General features: G+C 42.7%; 1 protein-coding gene across 1 annotated transcript; it reads left to right on the forward strand.

Annotated features, from left to right (window-relative positions):
- The first annotated feature begins 1,642 nt into the window (after positions 1–1,642).
- Positions 1,643–7,116, forward strand: sod1 (superoxide dismutase 1, soluble). Its single transcript, XM_080779478.1, has 5 exons — positions 1,643–1,801; positions 4,561–4,657; positions 4,736–4,805; positions 5,883–6,000; positions 6,669–7,116. Exons 1-5 carry the CDS (start codon positions 1,730–1,732, stop codon positions 6,774–6,776), a joined length of 465 nt encoding a protein of 154 aa, XP_080635604.1. The 5' UTR covers positions 1,643–1,729; the 3' UTR covers positions 6,777–7,116.
- Positions 7,117–19,942: the final 12,826 nt, after the last annotated feature.

The following is a 19,942-nucleotide window of genomic DNA, read 5'->3' on the forward strand; positions in this document are numbered from 1 at the left end:
AGTTTTTATTGTTATTCTTCCAATTTAAGGAAAAGGAAGTCCCAGATTATGGTTCCTGCCTGATACTACAAAACAATGACTACAACATGACGTAACGATATCAGCTCCAGACCAGTTCACATAGAAATTTTGTAACACAGACCAGGCTTTCTCGTCTAGAGTGGCAGACGCGCAAGGAGCAACCGCTGGAGAATATTGGTTCACAGATCTTTTCAGATTTTTGAACCCTGTACAATAAATAGTAAACTGCAAGGTCACAGGTTGAATCCCCCAGGAGTCAGACCAATGTCAACTCTTAAACTAACAAGACTGAGTATTCACTATTCAGTGATATACAGGGATGTATGTATGTTGAACTTTATTCCTTGAAATGACAAAGACTTATTGGCGTGAAAAAGCATTACATTGCCAATTTTCCAAAGCAACAAAACTGAGACATTTCTGACTACAATTAAAAGGGAATAAAGAAACATGTTAATAAAGCTATGTCACATAATTGCAACTTGGAAAAACTGCAATAGCTTACAAATTCAAATAATAGAAAATTAGACCAGTCTGAAGTGAGTGGTGCTGTACTACTCATCGTGTGTGTGTGTGTGTGTGTGTGTGTGTGTGTGTGTGTGTGTGTGTGTGTGTGTGTGTGTGTGTGTGTGTGTGTGTGTGTGTGTGTGTGTGTGTCTGTGTGTGTGTTAGGCTGCGCAACACTGACACTTGGTAGGCTATTTCCATACTCGGATGGACAGACAAACACAGAGACAGACACAGCCAGCCAGGGACACACATCTAGAGCCCGTCTAGAGTTTGAATGGACAGGGCTTGATGAGGCCAGATCAACATAATGTCAGAACAGGTCAGCTCCTTACAGTATATGGAGATCTAAGGGCGGTACCGGGGACATTCTCTTGAGTGTACAGGGTTTGATGAGGGCCCAGGTATGGCCGGGCCTTAATTTTCGGGCCTGTTGAGAACTCAAGTTTTCGCCGGCTGCCAGGTGAGGCTGCACTAATAACTTTGGGGCAGACCCATCTAGAGTTTGAATGGACAGGTGGGCCTGTTGAGAACTCTTGTTTTCGCCGGCTGCAACCAAACCATGGCTAGTCAAAAGGGAGACATCGAAGAGGAAGGAAGGATCAACATAATGGAATGCCAGAACAGGTTCTGACAAGGTCTGAGTTCAGATAACATGATTTATATTGAGGCCAATATTGATGGCCTCAGGGATCCCCATAGACCTATGGGCTTTACTATGACATCAGGGATATCCATCACTGATGATGTCACATGATGTCACGCGAGACGCTCTAGATTTTGTCCCCACATGTCTCAATATTTGCTATTGACAATGAATTGACAATGAATTTAACCAACCAATCACATAAATTCAGTTGTTCATGAGATCATAATGATGATGTATAATAAGAGCGCCCCTCACTTCACACGGGTGTGATTTTTAATGTGCAAGGTAGTTGCTCAATTCTTGTAAATCCGAGATCAATGCACGACATCTATGCCAATCAAAACGTTGCGTATGTGGTGTATTTGTTTGGTATTGGCCAGAGCCATCTAATAGAAGGCTCTGGTATTGGCTGGATAATTTGGATTGATTGGACAGCAGTGCAATAAGCCCGCCCACCAAGCAGATACAGCTTGGTTGTCTCTCTCGCCCGGCAACGAAGAAGAAATAAGAAACTTAGACGCGGAGTCGAGTGAGGAGGATTCTTTTGCAAACATGGTGGTGAAAGCAGTGTGCGTATTGAAGGGAGCGGGAGAGGTCGCCGGAACAGTGTATTTCGAGCAGGAGGTAATGTGTGAATTGTTCTATCTTTTCTAATAACTCCGGTAAAATGTCACGACGAACACGCTTTCTGACTCTGCACTCTTCCACCCGGCCTGGCCGTGGCTGGAGCTCAAGTCACCAGACTCACTGCCATATGCACGACCCGCACCACGAGACCACCGATTATAGCACCGACCTGGCTAAATTAATGTTTACAGTACACAAAATAAAATATCCGTAATACGGTACCACTATTGTGCTGCAGAAGTCAACGTTAGGTCATGTTTGCATTGGGTAGCTGACTGTAATATAATAATCTACTGTCTAACATAAATGTCACCACCTTTAAACAAGCCAGGGCTGCGCACGCACCTTATGCACCTTTGATCATCAATTGATTAATTATTAACAACGCGTAACATAAACACCATGCCGCTAAAGATACTACTTTGAAATAGTCTGTTCTGTTGCATAAGCTACATTCAGTAACGTTACATCAGTCTGCCAGCTAACGTCATAGCATAGCCTGGTGGCCCTGGTCCCTAGCTGATCAGATTAAACTCATAGTTAACGGCAATGACCACATAACCATTTTATCCTAAATCACATATCATAATTTTTACTATTGTAATGAGTCATTTCCTAATGTATTATGTTCAAAAGAGAATAATGTTGTAAATGCCCACAGCATGTCTTCTTATTAGCCCCACATATTAGGTCTCATGTCTCATCTCATCCTCTCATCATCGTCTGTTTTTGTTACTTAATTTTCAAAATGTTATGTTCCTATAATCCTATGCACATCTTATCTAGTTCCTCTACTTTACTGTAGTAGATTGTAAAACAAGGCGGATTCAGTTGACTGAATGGGCTGCAGTTTTAAGATAAAGACTTCTTCTGCTTCAAACTGTAGATTATTTTTTGACCTTATATGAGGACACTAGTATGAAGCACAAGCTGCTCTTATCTAATGTTAGTTCTTGCATAGGTTTTAACCTACATTCTATGGTTTCATCATGCCCATTTAACCAAAGAGTACTAGGCTACTAATGTTTTTGCTGAGTCATTGTGATGTCCTCTCCCAACCCGATTTCCCCTGACAGTGCCCTTGCATCATACAGACAAGGAAAGTTGTTCATTTTAAGTCTTAAAATGTTAAGGTTCATTTTAAGTCTTGAGAGTGTACATTATCAACTATACAAGTGTGCACCTTGGAGTGCAGATCCCTGCCAGGGCAGGTTGCCTAAAGTTACCCATACGCCATCATGAGGCCTATTTGAGAAATGAAAGGTACCAGTTCTTATATTTGGCCTAGTGGGACTGTGCGTGCAACGTTTCATGACAATTTTGTGCAAAACGGAGAACGGATCCATTCTGCATACTCGGGAGGAGTAGCAAAACAGTGTTTTGCAGAAAGTGGCCAGACAATATGGCTAATTGGTTTTCTCGCACTGGCAGATCCGTCTGGTCTTCTAGGCTAGTTCTTCCTTGGTCACCTGGGAGTTTTTGGGGTAGAGGTTCTTCCTTGGCCTCTAAGTAAAGCAAAGTTCTTTGTTTACCCAGGGAAGTGGACTAAGCTCGAGATGCTTGTTTACAGCCACACCCTGCTCATAGAACATTTCATGGTAGGGGTTCAATGCCTTGCTCAAGGGCACTTCAGCGGTGGTAATTTTAACGTGCCGGTTCGGGGATTCGAACTGGCGACCTTCCGGTATCAAGACCGCTCCGCAAACCGTTCGGTCACCGCTGCCACCGCATTCTCTCTGGAGTTTACATGCAAAGTTTTATACCGGTCGGTTTGGTTCCGCTCATAATTCCGACATCCCATTAATCCGACCGTAGGTTAGGGTTAGGAATTGGTTATAATGGGGACAGACGGTGAGACAGCATAATGGTCCATCGTAGTAATGTCTGTCTGTTCACAGACACGGGGTGCAAAAAAGACAATCGGTTGCCTTTGCTTTGCAGTGTCACGAGCATGTGTCATGGTGTCACAAGCATGTGACAGTGACACTGACTATTATGCTGCGTTCACACGGGCAGATGCAAAGCTACAGTAGCTTTTGCAGCAGCTTCAAATGTCGCTGGCTTCCATTGACAATGAATCAGGTAGACTGTAGCTTTGCATCTGTGAATGAGCTGAGTGGAATATGCAATATTTAGCTTTTTTGATACTAGAACATTTTTAAACTATATTAACCACAAAGTTGGATCATGCACGTCAAGCCAGCCAGATAACGGCAGTCTTTCTGACATAAAAAAATAAAATCGATATTTGAGTTAATACATTTTTGATTAAATGATGAATGTTTTGAATCAACACAAGTAGTTCTCCAAGGATAAGGTGTCCAAGTGTAGGACGAACATAAAAAATAAAATAAAGTATGCACACTGGTTTTCTGCTCCACTTTGTAGTTCTCTCCCACGCCCTATTGGAGTTGTCTGGTTTCTCTACTGTACTGCTGAACATTATCTTGCTGACTGAAACAGATGAAACTCTGTTTTCTGTCAAGGGTTTGATTCTGTCTCTGTTGTAGTCTTATGTCTGTGTTTGTTGCTAATTGAATTAAGTTTGATGTTCGTTCTTTCCCATCAGAGCTGTAGGCTTTGGAACAAATTGTCAAAAGTCACGACTATGATGTGACTCTTTGTGATAACTGTTTTGTATTTACTCGTTTTGAAATTATTTTAGGTGTTTCTTTGTTTTTGTATAAAGGAACCTTTTACAAAATTGTTATGTAATAGCCCCCCCTCCCCCTGTTCTCCTCATCCTTTATGTACAGAGTGATTTAGGCCCTGTGAAGTTGACTGGAGAGATTGCTGGTCTTGCCCCTGGGTTACATGGTTTCCATGTCCATGCTTTTGGGGATAACACCAATGGTAAGCATTCTGACAGTTTCTCATGATTCCAAAATTAAGCATCCATTCTGAAAAATAAATTTAACTTTCCTTTCCCAGGGTGCATCAGTGCAGGCCCTCACTTCAACCCCCACAGCAAGACTCATGCTGGTCCTACTGATGTAGAAAGGTAAGTTGGGTCTGACTTGAGGCTCACATCCAGGTGTTAACCTGTAGCAAACTGTCTGATAATACCGCTATGTTCAACATGTGGTGAAATTCTTCGGCTATAGGTTGTAATCAACTCAACTAAATTACATTTCACTAACCTGACCCTCTTTATACCTGCTTTGCATTACGGTACTTTCATTGTTAATCCTGGAGTTATTCCGTTTGTGTCACCATGAAGATATTCTGTTAAGGTAATTTGGTGACACCATCCATGTCTGACTGGTGGTCACATACAGTAGTTGTGTTTTCTATCATTAACGTGACCCCAACCTGTCACATGCCCTATACTCTAAACAGGAGTGTGTATGTCTGTTTTTTTACACATAGACTTATGTTTTGTTTTTCCTGGGGGAATGTAAATGCTTAGTTTAAATGATCTGCATTAAATCATTGTGGAGGGGAAATTGGAATTTGCTGAATTTTAACTGAATGTTTTGCTCTGACAATGCACTTGCTTTGTAGGCCTGATAATCTGCAGCCCTAGCTTTATAGTCACAACACTGTATTGTGTGTTGGTCACACAAATTTAAGCTTCCAACTTGCTGTGTGTGTGTGTGTGTGTGTGTGTGTGTGTGTGTGTGTGTGTGTGTGTGTGTGTGTGTGATATAAAAAAAATAACATTGAGCAGATAAGCATCCTAAATAATAGCCACGTTGATAACATTTGTAATAAACCAAACTGTTTGTAAATCTGTCAAAACTTGAGCGAATTATGAGTACCGGTACTTTTGTTTGAGCTGATCACCAGCTACCACAGAACTTACTGTACTGTAGGACTGCAACAAGATGGCTGCCCGGTGAACAACGTCAGAGACTCCGCCTTGAGCCATTTAGTCTTTATATAATTATGTCTGTCTATGAGACATACTCCATGGTCATGGCAGAGCCGATTTTTAACACTTTATTTTTATTGGTGAATAAATGAAAAAACATATGTGTACATTTTGTTGTATCCGACATGTCATAAGGCCTTTTTTAAACATGTTTGTACCTGGCATGAGTTGATAAGTTAATATTCCTTGTTTTTGTTGAAACAGGCATGTAGGAGACCTGGGGAACGTCACTGCAGGTGCTGATAACGTAGCTAAAATCAGCATCACAGACAAGATGCTTACCCTAAATGGACCGCTGTCCATCATCGGCAGAACAATGGTGGTAAGGACTTGTTTCTACCTCTGTCATTCCCATTCGGTCGATTATGTATCCCCTTCAATATTACTATTAATATATTTTATATCATTGTTGTTGATTAATCACCTTTACAATGAGGTATTCTTGAGGTGTTGTCCTGGGACGGCCACTTCACGGTCTGTCTTTGACCAAACCAGTCTTGCAGAACTTGGTCTTACAGATTTTGTCCAAACATCATGCAAATCACTCAACATTATTTCTATAGTCATGTCATCACGTCGGACCTGTCCGATTATTCATACTACTTCCTGATTTCTAAAGGCTTAGAATGACTTCTATCTACTACCTAGCTTTGCGGAGACCTGTGCTCTGAGGATTTTTCTAGTATTACTTTTACACTGCTTCTTTGTCAAGTACATGGCCTACTCAATTATGACAGTTTGTATTTGTAACACAAAGTATTGTATGTTTGTGGGGTGGGGGGCTCAAACGTTTTGAAATTACTTTGAATAAATCGTATGCAAATGTTTTAGTCCTGCTTAAAATATACTAAACGGATTGTTGCATCTTTAAAAAGCCATTTTAATGATCCATGATTGTCTTTTTCTTTGGTGTGAGGACTGTTGCATTCAGATAGTGTGTCCATCTGACTCCCAGACACTGTTCACTGCTACATTCTCTTCTCTCTGTAGATCCATGAGAAGGCTGACGACCTGGGAAAAGGAGGCAACGATGAGAGTCTGAAGACGGGCAACGCCGGGGGACGTCTGGCCTGTGGCGTCATTGGCATTACGCAGTAACATCCCTGTGGTGTCATCGGCATTACCCAGTTACAACCTACCCTGCTATCTTGCGCACAATCTCCCAGCACTGGAAACCACTGCTGCCACAAAGCGTGTAACCGAATAAGCTCACATAACCGAATGTTCTTAGATTGCTGTGTATGTCTTTGTTTGACCACAGAAGAAAGCACTTAGAGAATTTAGATGGCTTGCTTTATTCCCAGTTCTCTTTTATGTCTGTCTGTATGAGTGAGTATGAGTAAGTTCACTTATCAGTTTTGTTCCAAATAACTGGTAGGGTACTCTGTGAAGGTTTGTGCAGTTAAATGTATGAAAATCAATAAATGGCCTCTCTGTACACTGACTAAATGTCATGTCTATCTAGATAAGTATTCAGAATTATTACAGCGTTAACCATTTTGTTTGCAGTACGATACAAATGCTGTAATCGCAAAAAGCCAAGGGCTTGTTTGCGTTGTGGAACATTCATCATATACAGGCAACGATGCAACATACAAACTAAATATCATGCCGTTCAGAATTAAATGTTTAACTTAAACCAAGACCTGGTTGTGACTGCATACTATAGTATGCATTTTTACCCTTGCGCAACTTGAACTTGGGGACTTGTGTTATTGAAAACGAATCCAGAAATTAAGCTACACAAGTCATTAAACCTCGATACATTTTAAGAAAAAGGGTAGCTTATGGAAAGAAATGTGACTGTAGACTGTTTATGTTAATAAACAGTAGCCTAGTCCAATATTTATTATTCCATCCTGTTGTTGGTTTCCTAGTGCATGGGATGGAACCCAGTGCTATTGCATAATTTAAATCGGGAACATGTTGCAATATTCACACAGTATTTTTCTTTTCTTTTTTTCACTTAATTTTTATTGGGAAGAAAAAGCAAAAAACAAAACTAAGGCTACAAGGAAAAAAGGTCTGCATTTTTCCATATTGCAATATAAAAAACAATGTTCTCATACATTAGCAATGGGCCGGAGGGAGATATCCCACTTTTCCCATGTTTATAGAACTTGTCCTCTGACCTCTTGTAGTGTAAGAATGTTAGTTTTTCCATTATGTATCCTATTTCCTCTATAATGACCATCCAATTGTCTTTGGTTGGTGGTTGGTCCTGTTGACTAGCACTGCAGTATATTCTTGCGGTCAATCAGAATCGGCTTGGTCACATTACCTGTTTTCAATTGTAAAGAAGTGGGTGCCTGGGTGGAATGAATGTGCCTACGTTAACCACTTTAACGCTATTCTGACTGCACTGATCGAGAACATTCGGCATAAAAAGCTCAAAACGTCGCAATCATAGGGGTCGCACAGTCGCACTCGCAATGCGATATGTACCAGGCTGTACCCGTACCCCCTGACCTTAGAAGAGTATATGACCCGCCCGCCGCATTTATGGTCATGGAGGAACTGTTAAATGGAAACTTAGAGGAGAGGTAAGAAAATAATATTTACTCCCTGTCAAGAAGTTAATTGCATTCTCTTACGAAATGCATGATTATGTTTACGTTCCATCCTATTTATATCCTAATTATACTAAAGTAAATGTAAAGACTTGTTTTTCGACTACCGGTAATTGATACATGATAACAATATAAATGTACTTAAAATATATACAATAACAATTGCTAATCAATCCTTTCTGCGTAGGCCTACTCTGGTGCCTGGGACACTATTGAACGTTCTCATGTTTTGATGTGATTCTTGGCATCTGCCACTAGAGGGCAGTGCAACTCTGCATCGCAAATCAAAACCAATGCTTTGTTCCATCAACAGCAATATTATTTTCTTCGAACATTTTACTCACCATGAGGTCTTATTTGTGTGTTTTCTAGTTAAGTCTTTATGGTGTATAAGTGTGTCTTTTAGTTTTTATTGAAGTTGGTGTTCTTAAGTGTATTCAGTCAGTTTCATAGAACCAAATAGGCCTATAGCATTTTCTTCCCATGACATAATGTAGTCAAATCCATTAAATATAAACATGAGCTGTCATGACCATATCAAAAAGGTGCATGGTGGCCAACTTGATGAAAAATAAATGACATTTTATGATTGGAAGTTTTCATTTGAAATTGGAATGATGGCCTTTGCTCTTCATCTGTGATATTCGCCCAAACAGCTGTGGCCTGCCCTGTATTGTCAAACCCAACGTGCACGTTTTACTGGCAGTGACACTCAAGTACACACCCTTGTGTCTACAGATGGCCAGTGTATGTCTGCTGAAATTACATGCTCCAAAAGCCCACTCCTTTTCATGGGAATGGATGGAGGACGCCCCCCATGTGCAGTAGCTTGGCACTGGTTCCTCTTCTCCAGGGAAAATGAGAGATTGGAGCCTCTTCAATGGAAACAATACCCCCAGAGAGGTTCGTTCCAGCTATAGTGTGTGTGTGTGTGTGTGTGTGTGTGTGTGTGTGTGTGTGTGTGTGTGTGTGTGTGTGTGTGTGTGTGTGTTTACATCCACACAGATGATCTTTGCAGATGGGGGATTTTTCAACCGATCTTTATCAGAAATGTTTGCTGGAACAATTCTGCTAGTGTAATATTGTAATAACATTCTTAGCAAAGCTCAGCTGGACCACCAATCGAATTAGTTTACATTGAAAACTGCAAACGGGAGCTTTTCTCCCCTCCATCTGTACATGACATCCTTTGAAGTGCAAATGGAGATGACTGTGATGATTCACTGTCTCACTGTTTGAACAGATGTGGTTGGGAGTCATATCATATGAATTGCATTTCACAATGACTGCATTTGGTGTGGAGTCATCAGTGATCTTCTTTATCCAGTAAACTCAAACTCTGTCTCAACTCAGGCCACGAGCAGAATGCATATAACATAAACTATGCAAAGGTTTGTGAACCCCTTGTGTGCGTACCTGCAGTGTCTTTGCAGCCTCTTTCTGCTCCTAAAGAAGTGGTTTTCAACCCTTTTTTGTATCAAGTCCCGTTAGTTATTCTGTATTTGAGCCACGGATCACCAAATGACGAGATTTAGCCTCTCAGACCTGAGACAAAATAATATTTTGTTGTCTGTATTGAAACGTTGATCAAAATAACAATTCTTCTACATTCTCTAATTGTGTAGTCTTCTTGTAAATCACGTAATGCAGATGTTTAACAATAATTTAACTCTTCCAAAAATCCAAATGGACTTTTACGGGTCCATTTGGTTTCATGTTACTCTCTCACGAGTTCACTAACTAGTAAGGGTCCATTTGCTTACTCTCCATCACTTTATCTGCAGGGGCCCACCTGGAACCCCCTCAAGGACCACTGGTGGTCCCCGGACCACTGGTTGAAAACCACTGACCTAAAGGAACTCATAGCAGCACTCATGTGAGTGGATGAGAGTTGAAATGGTTGTATTGGTGGTGTGGACAGATGAAGCCAGTGGAGCGTGCAGACAGGCTGAGTGTAAAAGCTTGATATAAAAATAGCCTGAGAGTGTTTGATGGCAGTAGAGTTGTTGAATAATAGAGCTGTGGAGGGGAGAAACGGGCCATGGCAGTAAAGGATAGACAAGCCAAACTGCTTCCATGTATAGGGAGGGCAGTTCATGATACAATACAATATAATAATAGTTACAGGGAAATTTCACTTTCGGTGATTTTAACATCTACTCTGGCTTGTGTGCAGCACCCCAGACAGTTTTTAAGTTGCTTGATTCTGTAGTTAGATATTTGATATTCATTTGAACACCCGTCCTTGGTTCTGGTGTCCTCATAATATGTGGGGTTTTTCTTTTTCAATTATGCTTTTAATTACTTTTATGGTAATTTATTATTTAATGAAAAAACTTTAAAGAAATCCCCCAAAAATTAAAAAAGGAATTGAAAAAAGCTTTGTGTCTGATAAAATGAATATCAAACATGAATCAAGCAACGTAAAAACTGTCTGGAGTACCCTTTTAGAATTAGTTATACCCCCCTCATTTACTTTAACCACCATTATCTATGTCAGATGGGTATTTGGCTAAGAAGAAAGCTTTCACCTCACCTGAATGTTGTCTTTGAGGGGTTGTTTTTCGTTTAGTTCTTTCATCTGTACAAAATAACCTATAGATCTGAGCTGTAACTAAGCAGTGTATGAACAAGACAAGACGTGTCTTGTGTAATTAAACACCATGGGAAGTTGTTTAAAGGCAATAATCTGGGTGTTATGTTACTTTAGAAGTGATTGTGTTGTGGTTTTTGTGTGTGTTATTGTAGCTTCGTAGTTACAGGCAGTGGTTCTCACCCTTTTGAGGCCGTGATTCCTGGACATGATCAACTGGGGACCCCCACCCTGACAAGCACTTGGAACTGCGAGGCGTTGTGATCTTAGGTATTTGTTTTTAGGTATTAAAAAGGTCTTTAAAGTCCTTAAATTATCACATCACTGCCACTGGGGACCCCCCCAAGAATTAGGTGCAGGGGGTTCCATAACGTCAGGTTGAGAAGCACTGCAGTAAGGTACAGTACGTGTGTATTCCAATCCTTCACACCTGCTGGTGAACCTGTCACACAGGGTTCGGTCCTTTTTTTATTTATTATGTTGTGTGTGTATGGGTGTGTTTTAGGAAAGGGAGATCTTGCACCTGCAATTAATTGTAGTTGAACAGAAACTACCACACACACACGCGCGCGCGCGTGCACACAAACTGGTGATTCCTGTTTTCGGCAAAGTTACGTAAGTGAGAGATTGTTTTCGGCTCGAAGTGTTCAGTTCAGCTCTGTGTGTGTGTGTGTGTGTGTGTGTGTGTGTGTGTGTGTGTGTGTGTGTGTGTGTGTGAGTGAGTGATTTTACCTGCTTGTTGGTGAACAGTCATGGGGTTGTCTTTTTCTATTTACATCAAGACTTGTGCTCCAAAGCTCCTCTTGACATGAACCAGTGTGGTCACATTTCAGCAGGAGGCCCGCTTGCTTTTCCCCTGAGGGAGGACAGAGAGGCTACGGCCCAGCCGCACTGCGATCAGAGAGGCTTTCACTTGTTTCCACACAGATGCTGCTGTAATGCGCTGTTCATCCGTGCATCTTTTATCCATAAAGGTGATTTATATGAAATATAGAAAGTTTTTCTTTCAAGTAGAGCCCAACCGATGGCAGATTTCTGGGTCCGATACAGATCCTGATTTTGGAGAGTCCTAGACCACCGATTGTGATATTTTGACCAAATGTTTACGTGCAAAATGTTCTCATCAATTCTGAAGTTTCCACTTCGGAATATTTGAGCCACCCATAGCACGCGTGCGCGCGCGCACACACACACACACACACACACACACACACACACACACACACACACACACACACACATACAGTCACAGTCACACACAATTTTAAAATTAGTTGGGAGTTCCATGTCAGCAATCTAGACTGAATTCTTCTGTTGGGTCAGTTATTCCCACCACCTTCCCTTTCCTACGACCTCTCTCCCTATGCTTTGGGGTGAAAGTTCACCTTCCGAAAGTTCACCTTCCACTACTGCTGCTGCAGACATTGAGCGGATATTTTAGAGACCGGGGGTCACAGGTCAGGGGTGAGATGCCATAAATGGTGCCAATGTTGCGTGACACGGGTGGCGGGACAGGGATGGGTGGAAAGGCTAATTACAAGGCCCCTGTGACCTGACCTCTGATCCCCCTCAGCCAGTGGAAAGTAAAGTAACATTACACACAAGTACATTTACTAAGGTACTGTACTTGAGTACAATTTTGAGGTATTTCAAAATGTCTGTACTTTTACTTCTACTCCATAACTCCACTACATCCACTACTCAGAGCAGACTCCACTACAATTATTTGAAAACCTGAGTTAGCCTACTAGCTAGTTTGTAGATTTTGATTATTATTACAAAACATACATTAACCACTTCCCTATATACATTTAGACCATTTAAATATAGCCGATCTACAACCTCACAATGCGTTGCAACGCATTGTGAGCTTTCTGGATTTATACTTATAACAGAGTATTTCTATATTGCAGTGTTACTGTTTTACTCAAGTACAAAATGTGAGTACTTTTTCCACCACTGCCCTCAGCTCTGGCTCATGAGGCTAGAGAGCCTTTTCCCCGTCACCAAATCTCTTCGCCAAAAGTAGCCAAGCTTACAATGCGTGCGACGGGTTGTGAGCTTGTAGCTTTCTGGCGAATGTTCCCACGCATTGTGGTTAAACCTCAGTGCTGGTTCCTCATCGTCTGACATTGCACTTCTTATCTCATGTTTATGCTACTGTATGTTTTCACAATGTCCAGTATTTCCGGCAAGCTGCAGATACTGAACTCACAGGGACAGTCAGTGAGTTATGTATTGTGAGATCCGATGATTTGAGGTTACAGCGTAGTCTAATTGAATTGAGATAGTTTAGTTTAGTAATTCAGTTAGTTTAGTTAAGTTAGCTTAGTTACAACCATATTACACAGTGGTTTGTGTGTATGCAGGCCATGATGGAATGTCCCATCCCCAAAGGGACCTTAATAGCCAATTTATGCTCTGTTGTATGACTGTGCCACACATCGACATTATGACGCATTGTGAGCTTCTATTTGCATGTGACACCATCGCTCAACGAAGCATGAATCAGTCTTATTATTAAGGCCTATTTATCCTATTATAATCACCTCACTTCACATCCAAGGTAACCTTTGTCCTTTGAGAGACCTGAACAACAAGCTGGGTCATAACTCTTGTACACACTGATAACGCACTTAGCTTTTCCAAGCTGTGAGCTTTTTAGATTTCTTTCCTTTGATTCTCAAATGAGATGGCCACCGTTTGAAAAACTAAACAAAATGATGACATGCAATAAATATTCTTCAGATGTTGAACAAACCTAGGACTTAGCTAACACCTTTCAATGTGTGACCATGTATTTTTCTGTATGATTATGGAACCTTGAGACACATATAATTTTAGTATGGGCCCCTCTTTGCTAGATTAGCGAATGCAGACAGTTATGGCTGGACATTGATTCCGTGTAGTTACAGTACATACAGTATTATGTATCATACAAATGTTGATATATATGCGACTTCTGAATTGTCACGGCCAGATCAAATTGATGTAGATCACAGCAAAAGAACGAGTGATGGGCCTTGCAATATTGCACTAAATGTGTCATTGATTCTCTTCATTTTGAATTGGCACTCATTTACTCACACTCACACACACACACACACACACACACACACACACACGTGCGTACATGCCGTCTGAGAGACAGGCCCACATGCACATTGCACACACACACACACACACACACACACACACACACACACACACACACACACACACACACACACATTTTCCTGACTGCGACAGTTTTTAGAATCCGTTATGTAAATGCTATCTAAGCAAATATCTGGCAGGGAGCTACTAGAGGAAGTGAGTGAGTGACAGAGTAGTAGAGTACTACCACTCACTGACTCTCACTTTTACTATCACACTCTCAGAGAGATGCTTTCACCCATACCTTCAAGTTTCTTCAAAACACCCATAGTAACATAGTTTACTAATGGCAAATGGCCCTTTCTCTTGATATTTATCAGTAACCAAAGCAGTGCCTCTACAGCGGTGCCCGTTGGGAACTGGCCTACTTGGAACGATGCAAGTTGGAATTGTGGCATGCCCCACACAGATATTATGTATGTGTCCCTTTTATGCCCATTTGGAGTCCTTTGTCAGGCATGCCCAAATCTGGAGTCTATGCAGACTTCAGAATGATGTCAGAACAGGCCAGCTCCATATATGGACCCTGTGCAGGGGCCCTGTCCAGAGCCCGGGCAGAGGCCTTTTTGGGGCCGTTCTGAACAACTGTGGGTCCGACCGACTCGACACCGCGTGTCGAATTTGAAGTCGGTGGGGCGAACGATTCTGGAGTTATGGGGATTACATATAGGGACTTGGTGCATTTATAGATGGCACAATACAATGCTCTACTGGCCAGCTCAAAAACTATATGAGAGAGAGATAGAGAGGGAGAGAGGGGTTATACGAAAAGGATAAGCCTGGCTTAGCATTGACAACTCATAAATCACACAGATACAGGTTTAACCCATTTTGACCTGAGATCAGATTCTAAAAATGTCTTCTACATGCTGACAGTTTTCTGAAAAAGCTATGTTTCTATCTAAGTCGTCGATTTTTCAAAAATAGCAGACCTACAAGCTTGTAACATAATGCGGGAACCAAAAGGGGTTCCCGCCCAAAATGGGAGATGAGGTGTCACTGTTCCATGCCGGTTGTTTTTCTGGTCTGATCTCTAAGCCAATATTTACAGTCCTGTTTATGTCTAAATTCATGTGAAGTAAGTTGTATTCACTTTATGGCTGTACTGTTTTTTGATTTTGTTAATGGAAACTCATGCAGACACACACGATGCACATGTCATGCGTGTGTGTTCTTTTCCATAACACGCGCGTGTGCATGTGCGTGTGTGTGTTTTCCATTAACAGGCAGGGCCATATGTGTGTGAGAGGTGTCATTAGGGTGTGAAGTGCTCTGCGGTTCTCAGCAGCCTGAAAAAAGCCACACACTGCTCATCTATTCTCTCTAGACAGCTAGAGAGAGAGAGAGAGAGCATGGGGGAAGGGACACAGAGAGGAACGGGGGCGTTCAAAATGGAGGGAGATACATACATTAGGGTCACCGAAGCTCCCATAGATTAAGAAGAGAATGGAAATTCTAGAATGTCCGTGACTGGCTAGACAAGAAATATTGTTATTACTGACCTCTCTCTCTCTCTCTCTCTCTCTCTCTTATATCCTTCTCTTCTCTCCTACATTTTACCTGTCCCCTCTCTGTTGAAAGGGACAGGGTTTCTCCTACATCTTACCTGTCCCCTCTCTGTTGAAAGGGACAGGGTTTCTCCTACATCTTACCTGTCCCCTCTCTGTTGAAAGGGACAGGGTTTCTCCTACATCTTACCTGTCCCCTCTCTGTTGAAAGGGACAGGGTTTCTCCTACATCTTACCTGTCCCCTCTCTGTTGAAAGGGACAGGGTTTCTCCTACATCTTACCTGTCCCCTCTCTGTTGAAAGGGACAGGGTTTCTCCTACATCTTACCTGTCCCCTCTCTGTTGAAAGGGACAGGGTTTCTCCTACATCTTACCTGTCCCCTCTCTGTTGAAAGGGACAGGGTTTCTCCTACATCTTACCTGTCCCCTCTCTGTTGAAAGGGACAGGGTGTCCCCTCTCTGTTGAAAGGGACAGGGTTGACTTACTAACTCTCTCTTTTCTCATCCTTTCTTCCTCCATACGTCTTCTCTTCCTGTTCCGGATATGAGACGGTCCTCGCCTGGGCTCTGAACTCTGCACTGCTTCTGATAAAGGAGGAAGGTTCATTGGCCAAATATGCGCATATTTTGCATTCTTTTGAATTAAACAGGCCTGGAATTATACTAGTCACCCCACATTTGTCATAATTATTCATCCCAAATGTATTTGCAAAGGGAAAGTTTTCTGGGACTCCCTTTTTGAAAGCAGAATCCTTCGGTTCACATGAAAAAATACGCATTGTGAGCTTGTAGATCTGCTATTTTTGGGTCATGACACCCACTACGGTCCCGGGCGTGTGGCGATTGGCGAATAAACAACCCGAAAATGAGCTGGCAAATATTTTGCATAACATAAATGAGAAAGGGAGGTTGCACATCAGCAATGGTTTTCAGTGGAGTCTGAAAGAAACATAGAAACATTTGTTGTTGCTCTGCCACCTGACCTGATGGTGAATCAGTTACACTTTGTGTGTGTGTGTGTGTGTGTGTGTGTGTGTGTGTGTGTGTGTGTGTGTGTGTGTGTGTGTGTGTGTGTTTGCATACACACATGCACACGCACAGGTGTACGTGACTGAGGCTGTGTTGGTTTAATTGTATTTTTTATAATGACTGTGGACGTCTCTGGCCTGGTCCTGTTAGTTCTAGACAGCAATTAGTGTGTTTTAAATGAGCACAGTGAAGGCCCGGGGACAGGAGGAGTCTATGCAGCATCAGCTGCACGTGCACACAAAAGGCTGGATAGACTATATGATGTGATGGTTGCGAACTATCAAGCTCTGTGTGTGATTTGTATAGTATGTACGAGGTTTTTGTTGGTTGCGCGCGCGCGCGCGTGTGTGTGTGTGTGTGTGTGTGTGAGAGAGAGAGAGACAGAGAGTGAGATTTCATCCATGCTAAGCCATTCTCTATACTCCACTGATGATTGTATCGACACCCATTAGCAGGATCAATAGATGTTCATTTCCCTGTGACCATGAAGTCAGTTTGAGCCTCAATCATTAAAAGAAAAAAGAAAAACACAGGTGATGAGGTAGATGGTAGCCTAATTATTCTACAATGAAAACGCCACACATACCTGTACACAACATACAGTACTTTGTGTGTGTGTGTGTGTGTGTGTGTGTGTGTGTGTGTGCGTGTGCGTGTGCGTGTGCGTGTGCGTGTGTGTGTGTGCGCCAACTAACCAATTCTATTTATGAGTGTAAATAATTCAGATTCAATATGGTGGGGCACAAGTTTCTATTCTGCTCATTTTCCAGTCGTAATTCAAAATGGAATAGGCTTTGAAATAAATGAGCTACTGGTGAAGCAGATTGAACATATCCAACACATTCATATCACAGACTGAACCGAACCCCCACCATAGCTCACTATATCTATTTACAGTGACACTTCAATGACCATTTGGCCAGGCTAACTGTAGTTCTAACTTGGTGCTATTATGTAGGTCTGTGAAAAGACTTCTATACCTCACATTCAGACTCTTGTTCACTGTTACGTCATCTCACAGTCCTTCTACTGGTTTCTCCCACTCTCTCTGTTTCTCAGTTTCTAATGGTCTCTCCATCACTTGTTACTTACTTTTCTCTCTGCCCCTCTCCCTCTGTGTGTGTGTGTGTGTGTGTGTGTGTGTGTGTGTGTGTGTGTGTGTGTGTGTGTGTGTGTGTGTGTGTGTGTGTGTGTGTGTGTGTGTGTGTGTGTGTGTGTGTGTGTGTGTGTGTGTGTGTGTGTGTGTGTGTGTGTGTGTGTGTGTGTGCGTGCGTGCCTATTATGCGTGCGTGCGTACGTGTGTCACCTGGTTAGTGATGTGCATGTCAGAGTCAGTCACTGGAGGTTTTGGTAACACTCAGTCAATTGAACCCACAGTGTGACAGCTCTGGATTCTGCTGATAGACACAGGAATAATATCTTTATAAACCACAACAATACTGGGGTTAGATTGATGGCGAGCTCAGGTTCCCCCGACAGCTCTCAGCAGAATACACCACGATACACGCCATTGTCGTGTGTGTGTGTGCGTGTGTGCGCGCGCATGTGTGTCAGAGAGAGAGCAAGAGTCACATTGTCTATATGTGAGTGAAAATGAGCGCCTGTGTGCGGACGTGCATAATATGGTACAATATCTTCCGTGTGAGCGTGCAGTCGTGCACGTGTCCATCTTGGTGGGTGGTATGGCTGGTAAACTCTTCCATTTGTTGGGATTAGTGGTTTTAGTGAGTCCTGTGGGAGCTGCCATCATCCTGTCATCTTCCACCACAACACACTACCTTCTGATGGCTTAATCCTCCCTTCTTCTTCTTCTTCCCCTCTCCCATCCCCCCTCCTCCACGTCCTTACCCCTACACACACACACACACACACACACACACACACACACACACACCACCACTACCTCCCCCAGTCCCCCACTCGTTCCTTTCTCCATACTCAACCTCTTAACCCCTTCTCCCAGGCTCTCCTTCTCTTCCTCTTCCTCTCCCATCTGTGTTGGCTCTCTGTCATCTTTCAGCTGAAGTGGCTGAACGTGAGCAGCTCCGGCGGTGCGCTTTTGTTGGAAATTGGATGGTGTCTGTGTGTGTGTGTGTGTGTGTGTGTGTGTGTGTGTGTGTGTTGGTGCAGTGCCATACAAAGAAAATTGCTTTCTGAAACCGACGCATCCAAATGTAACGACGCAAACAGTATGTTTACGTCGTTCTATTTGGATGTTTCAGAAAGCATTGTTCCCCAGTTGGAGATAAAGGAGACATTTTTTACTATGGAATCGTGCATTTCATTCAGTTGTTTGTTTGTTTGGTCACGCCCCCATATATGGTCATGCCTTGTGACATCATGTGATGTCATCAATATTAATATATATATATGGATATCCCTGATCTCATCAATATTGGCCAGCAACTCTACATCTGACCTCAAACCCTTAGATCTCCATATATGGAGCTGACCTATTCTATTCCATATGTTTATCCTTCCACATCCATCCTTCCTCTTCTATGTCTCCCTTTTTACTGATGCCTGTCCATTTAAACTCTGGACAGGCCTGCCCAAAGTTATTAGTGCAGCTGCGCCCGGCAGCCGGCGAAAACTAGAGTTCCCAACAGGCCCACCTGTCCATTCAAAGTCTAGACGGGCCTGCCCCAAAGTTATTAGTGCAGCCGCACCTGGCAGCCGGTGAGTTCTCAACAGGCCCGAAAATTAAGGCCTGGGCCTTCCTGGACCCTCATCAAACCCTGTACACTCAAGAGAATGTCCCCGCTAGTAGCTACCACCCTTAGATCTCCATATACTGTATGGAGCTGACCTCATCAAACCCTGTACACTCAAGACATGCTCCATATAAGGCCAGTACAGAATTAATTCCATGTTGATCTGACGCCCCATGCCAAAACGGCAGCGCTCGCCCAGCAGTCTGCCTTCAACGAGGCGGATGCGTGCACGCGACCTAGGGCGAGGTCGCTTCCTGCCCTCAGGCGTCTTACGGGTAGACTCTCCCACAGAAGTGTGTGTGCGTGTGTGTGTGTGTGTGTGTGTGTGTGTGTGTGTGTGTGTGTGTGCGCGTGCATGCATGCATTTGCGTGTCCGCATATATAGCCGGAGAACCAAGGTTACTGGGTCATATGAGCAATTATAATTACACAGGATTCTGTGAGTGCTTTATCTCTCTCTCTCTGTGTGTGTGTGTGTGTGTGTGTGTGTGTGTGTGTGTGTGTGTGTGTGTGTGTGTGTGTGTGTGTGTGTGTGTGTGTGTGTGTGTGTGTGTGTGCCACTGTGTAATATTGTATCTCTGCTTGTGTGTATGCAAGAGTTAGTGAAGGGTTCATGAGGTCATGTGTTGTGATTCCATGAAGTCACTTAAGACAAAACTGCAGACCTCTCAAAACCAATTGGTAAAACTGCTAC

The sequence above is a fragment of the Protomyctophum bolini genome (genome assembly GCF_963924005.1).
Source record: "Protomyctophum bolini genome assembly, chromosome: 13".
Taxonomy (NCBI): Eukaryota; Metazoa; Chordata; class Actinopteri; order Myctophiformes; family Myctophidae; genus Protomyctophum; species Protomyctophum bolini.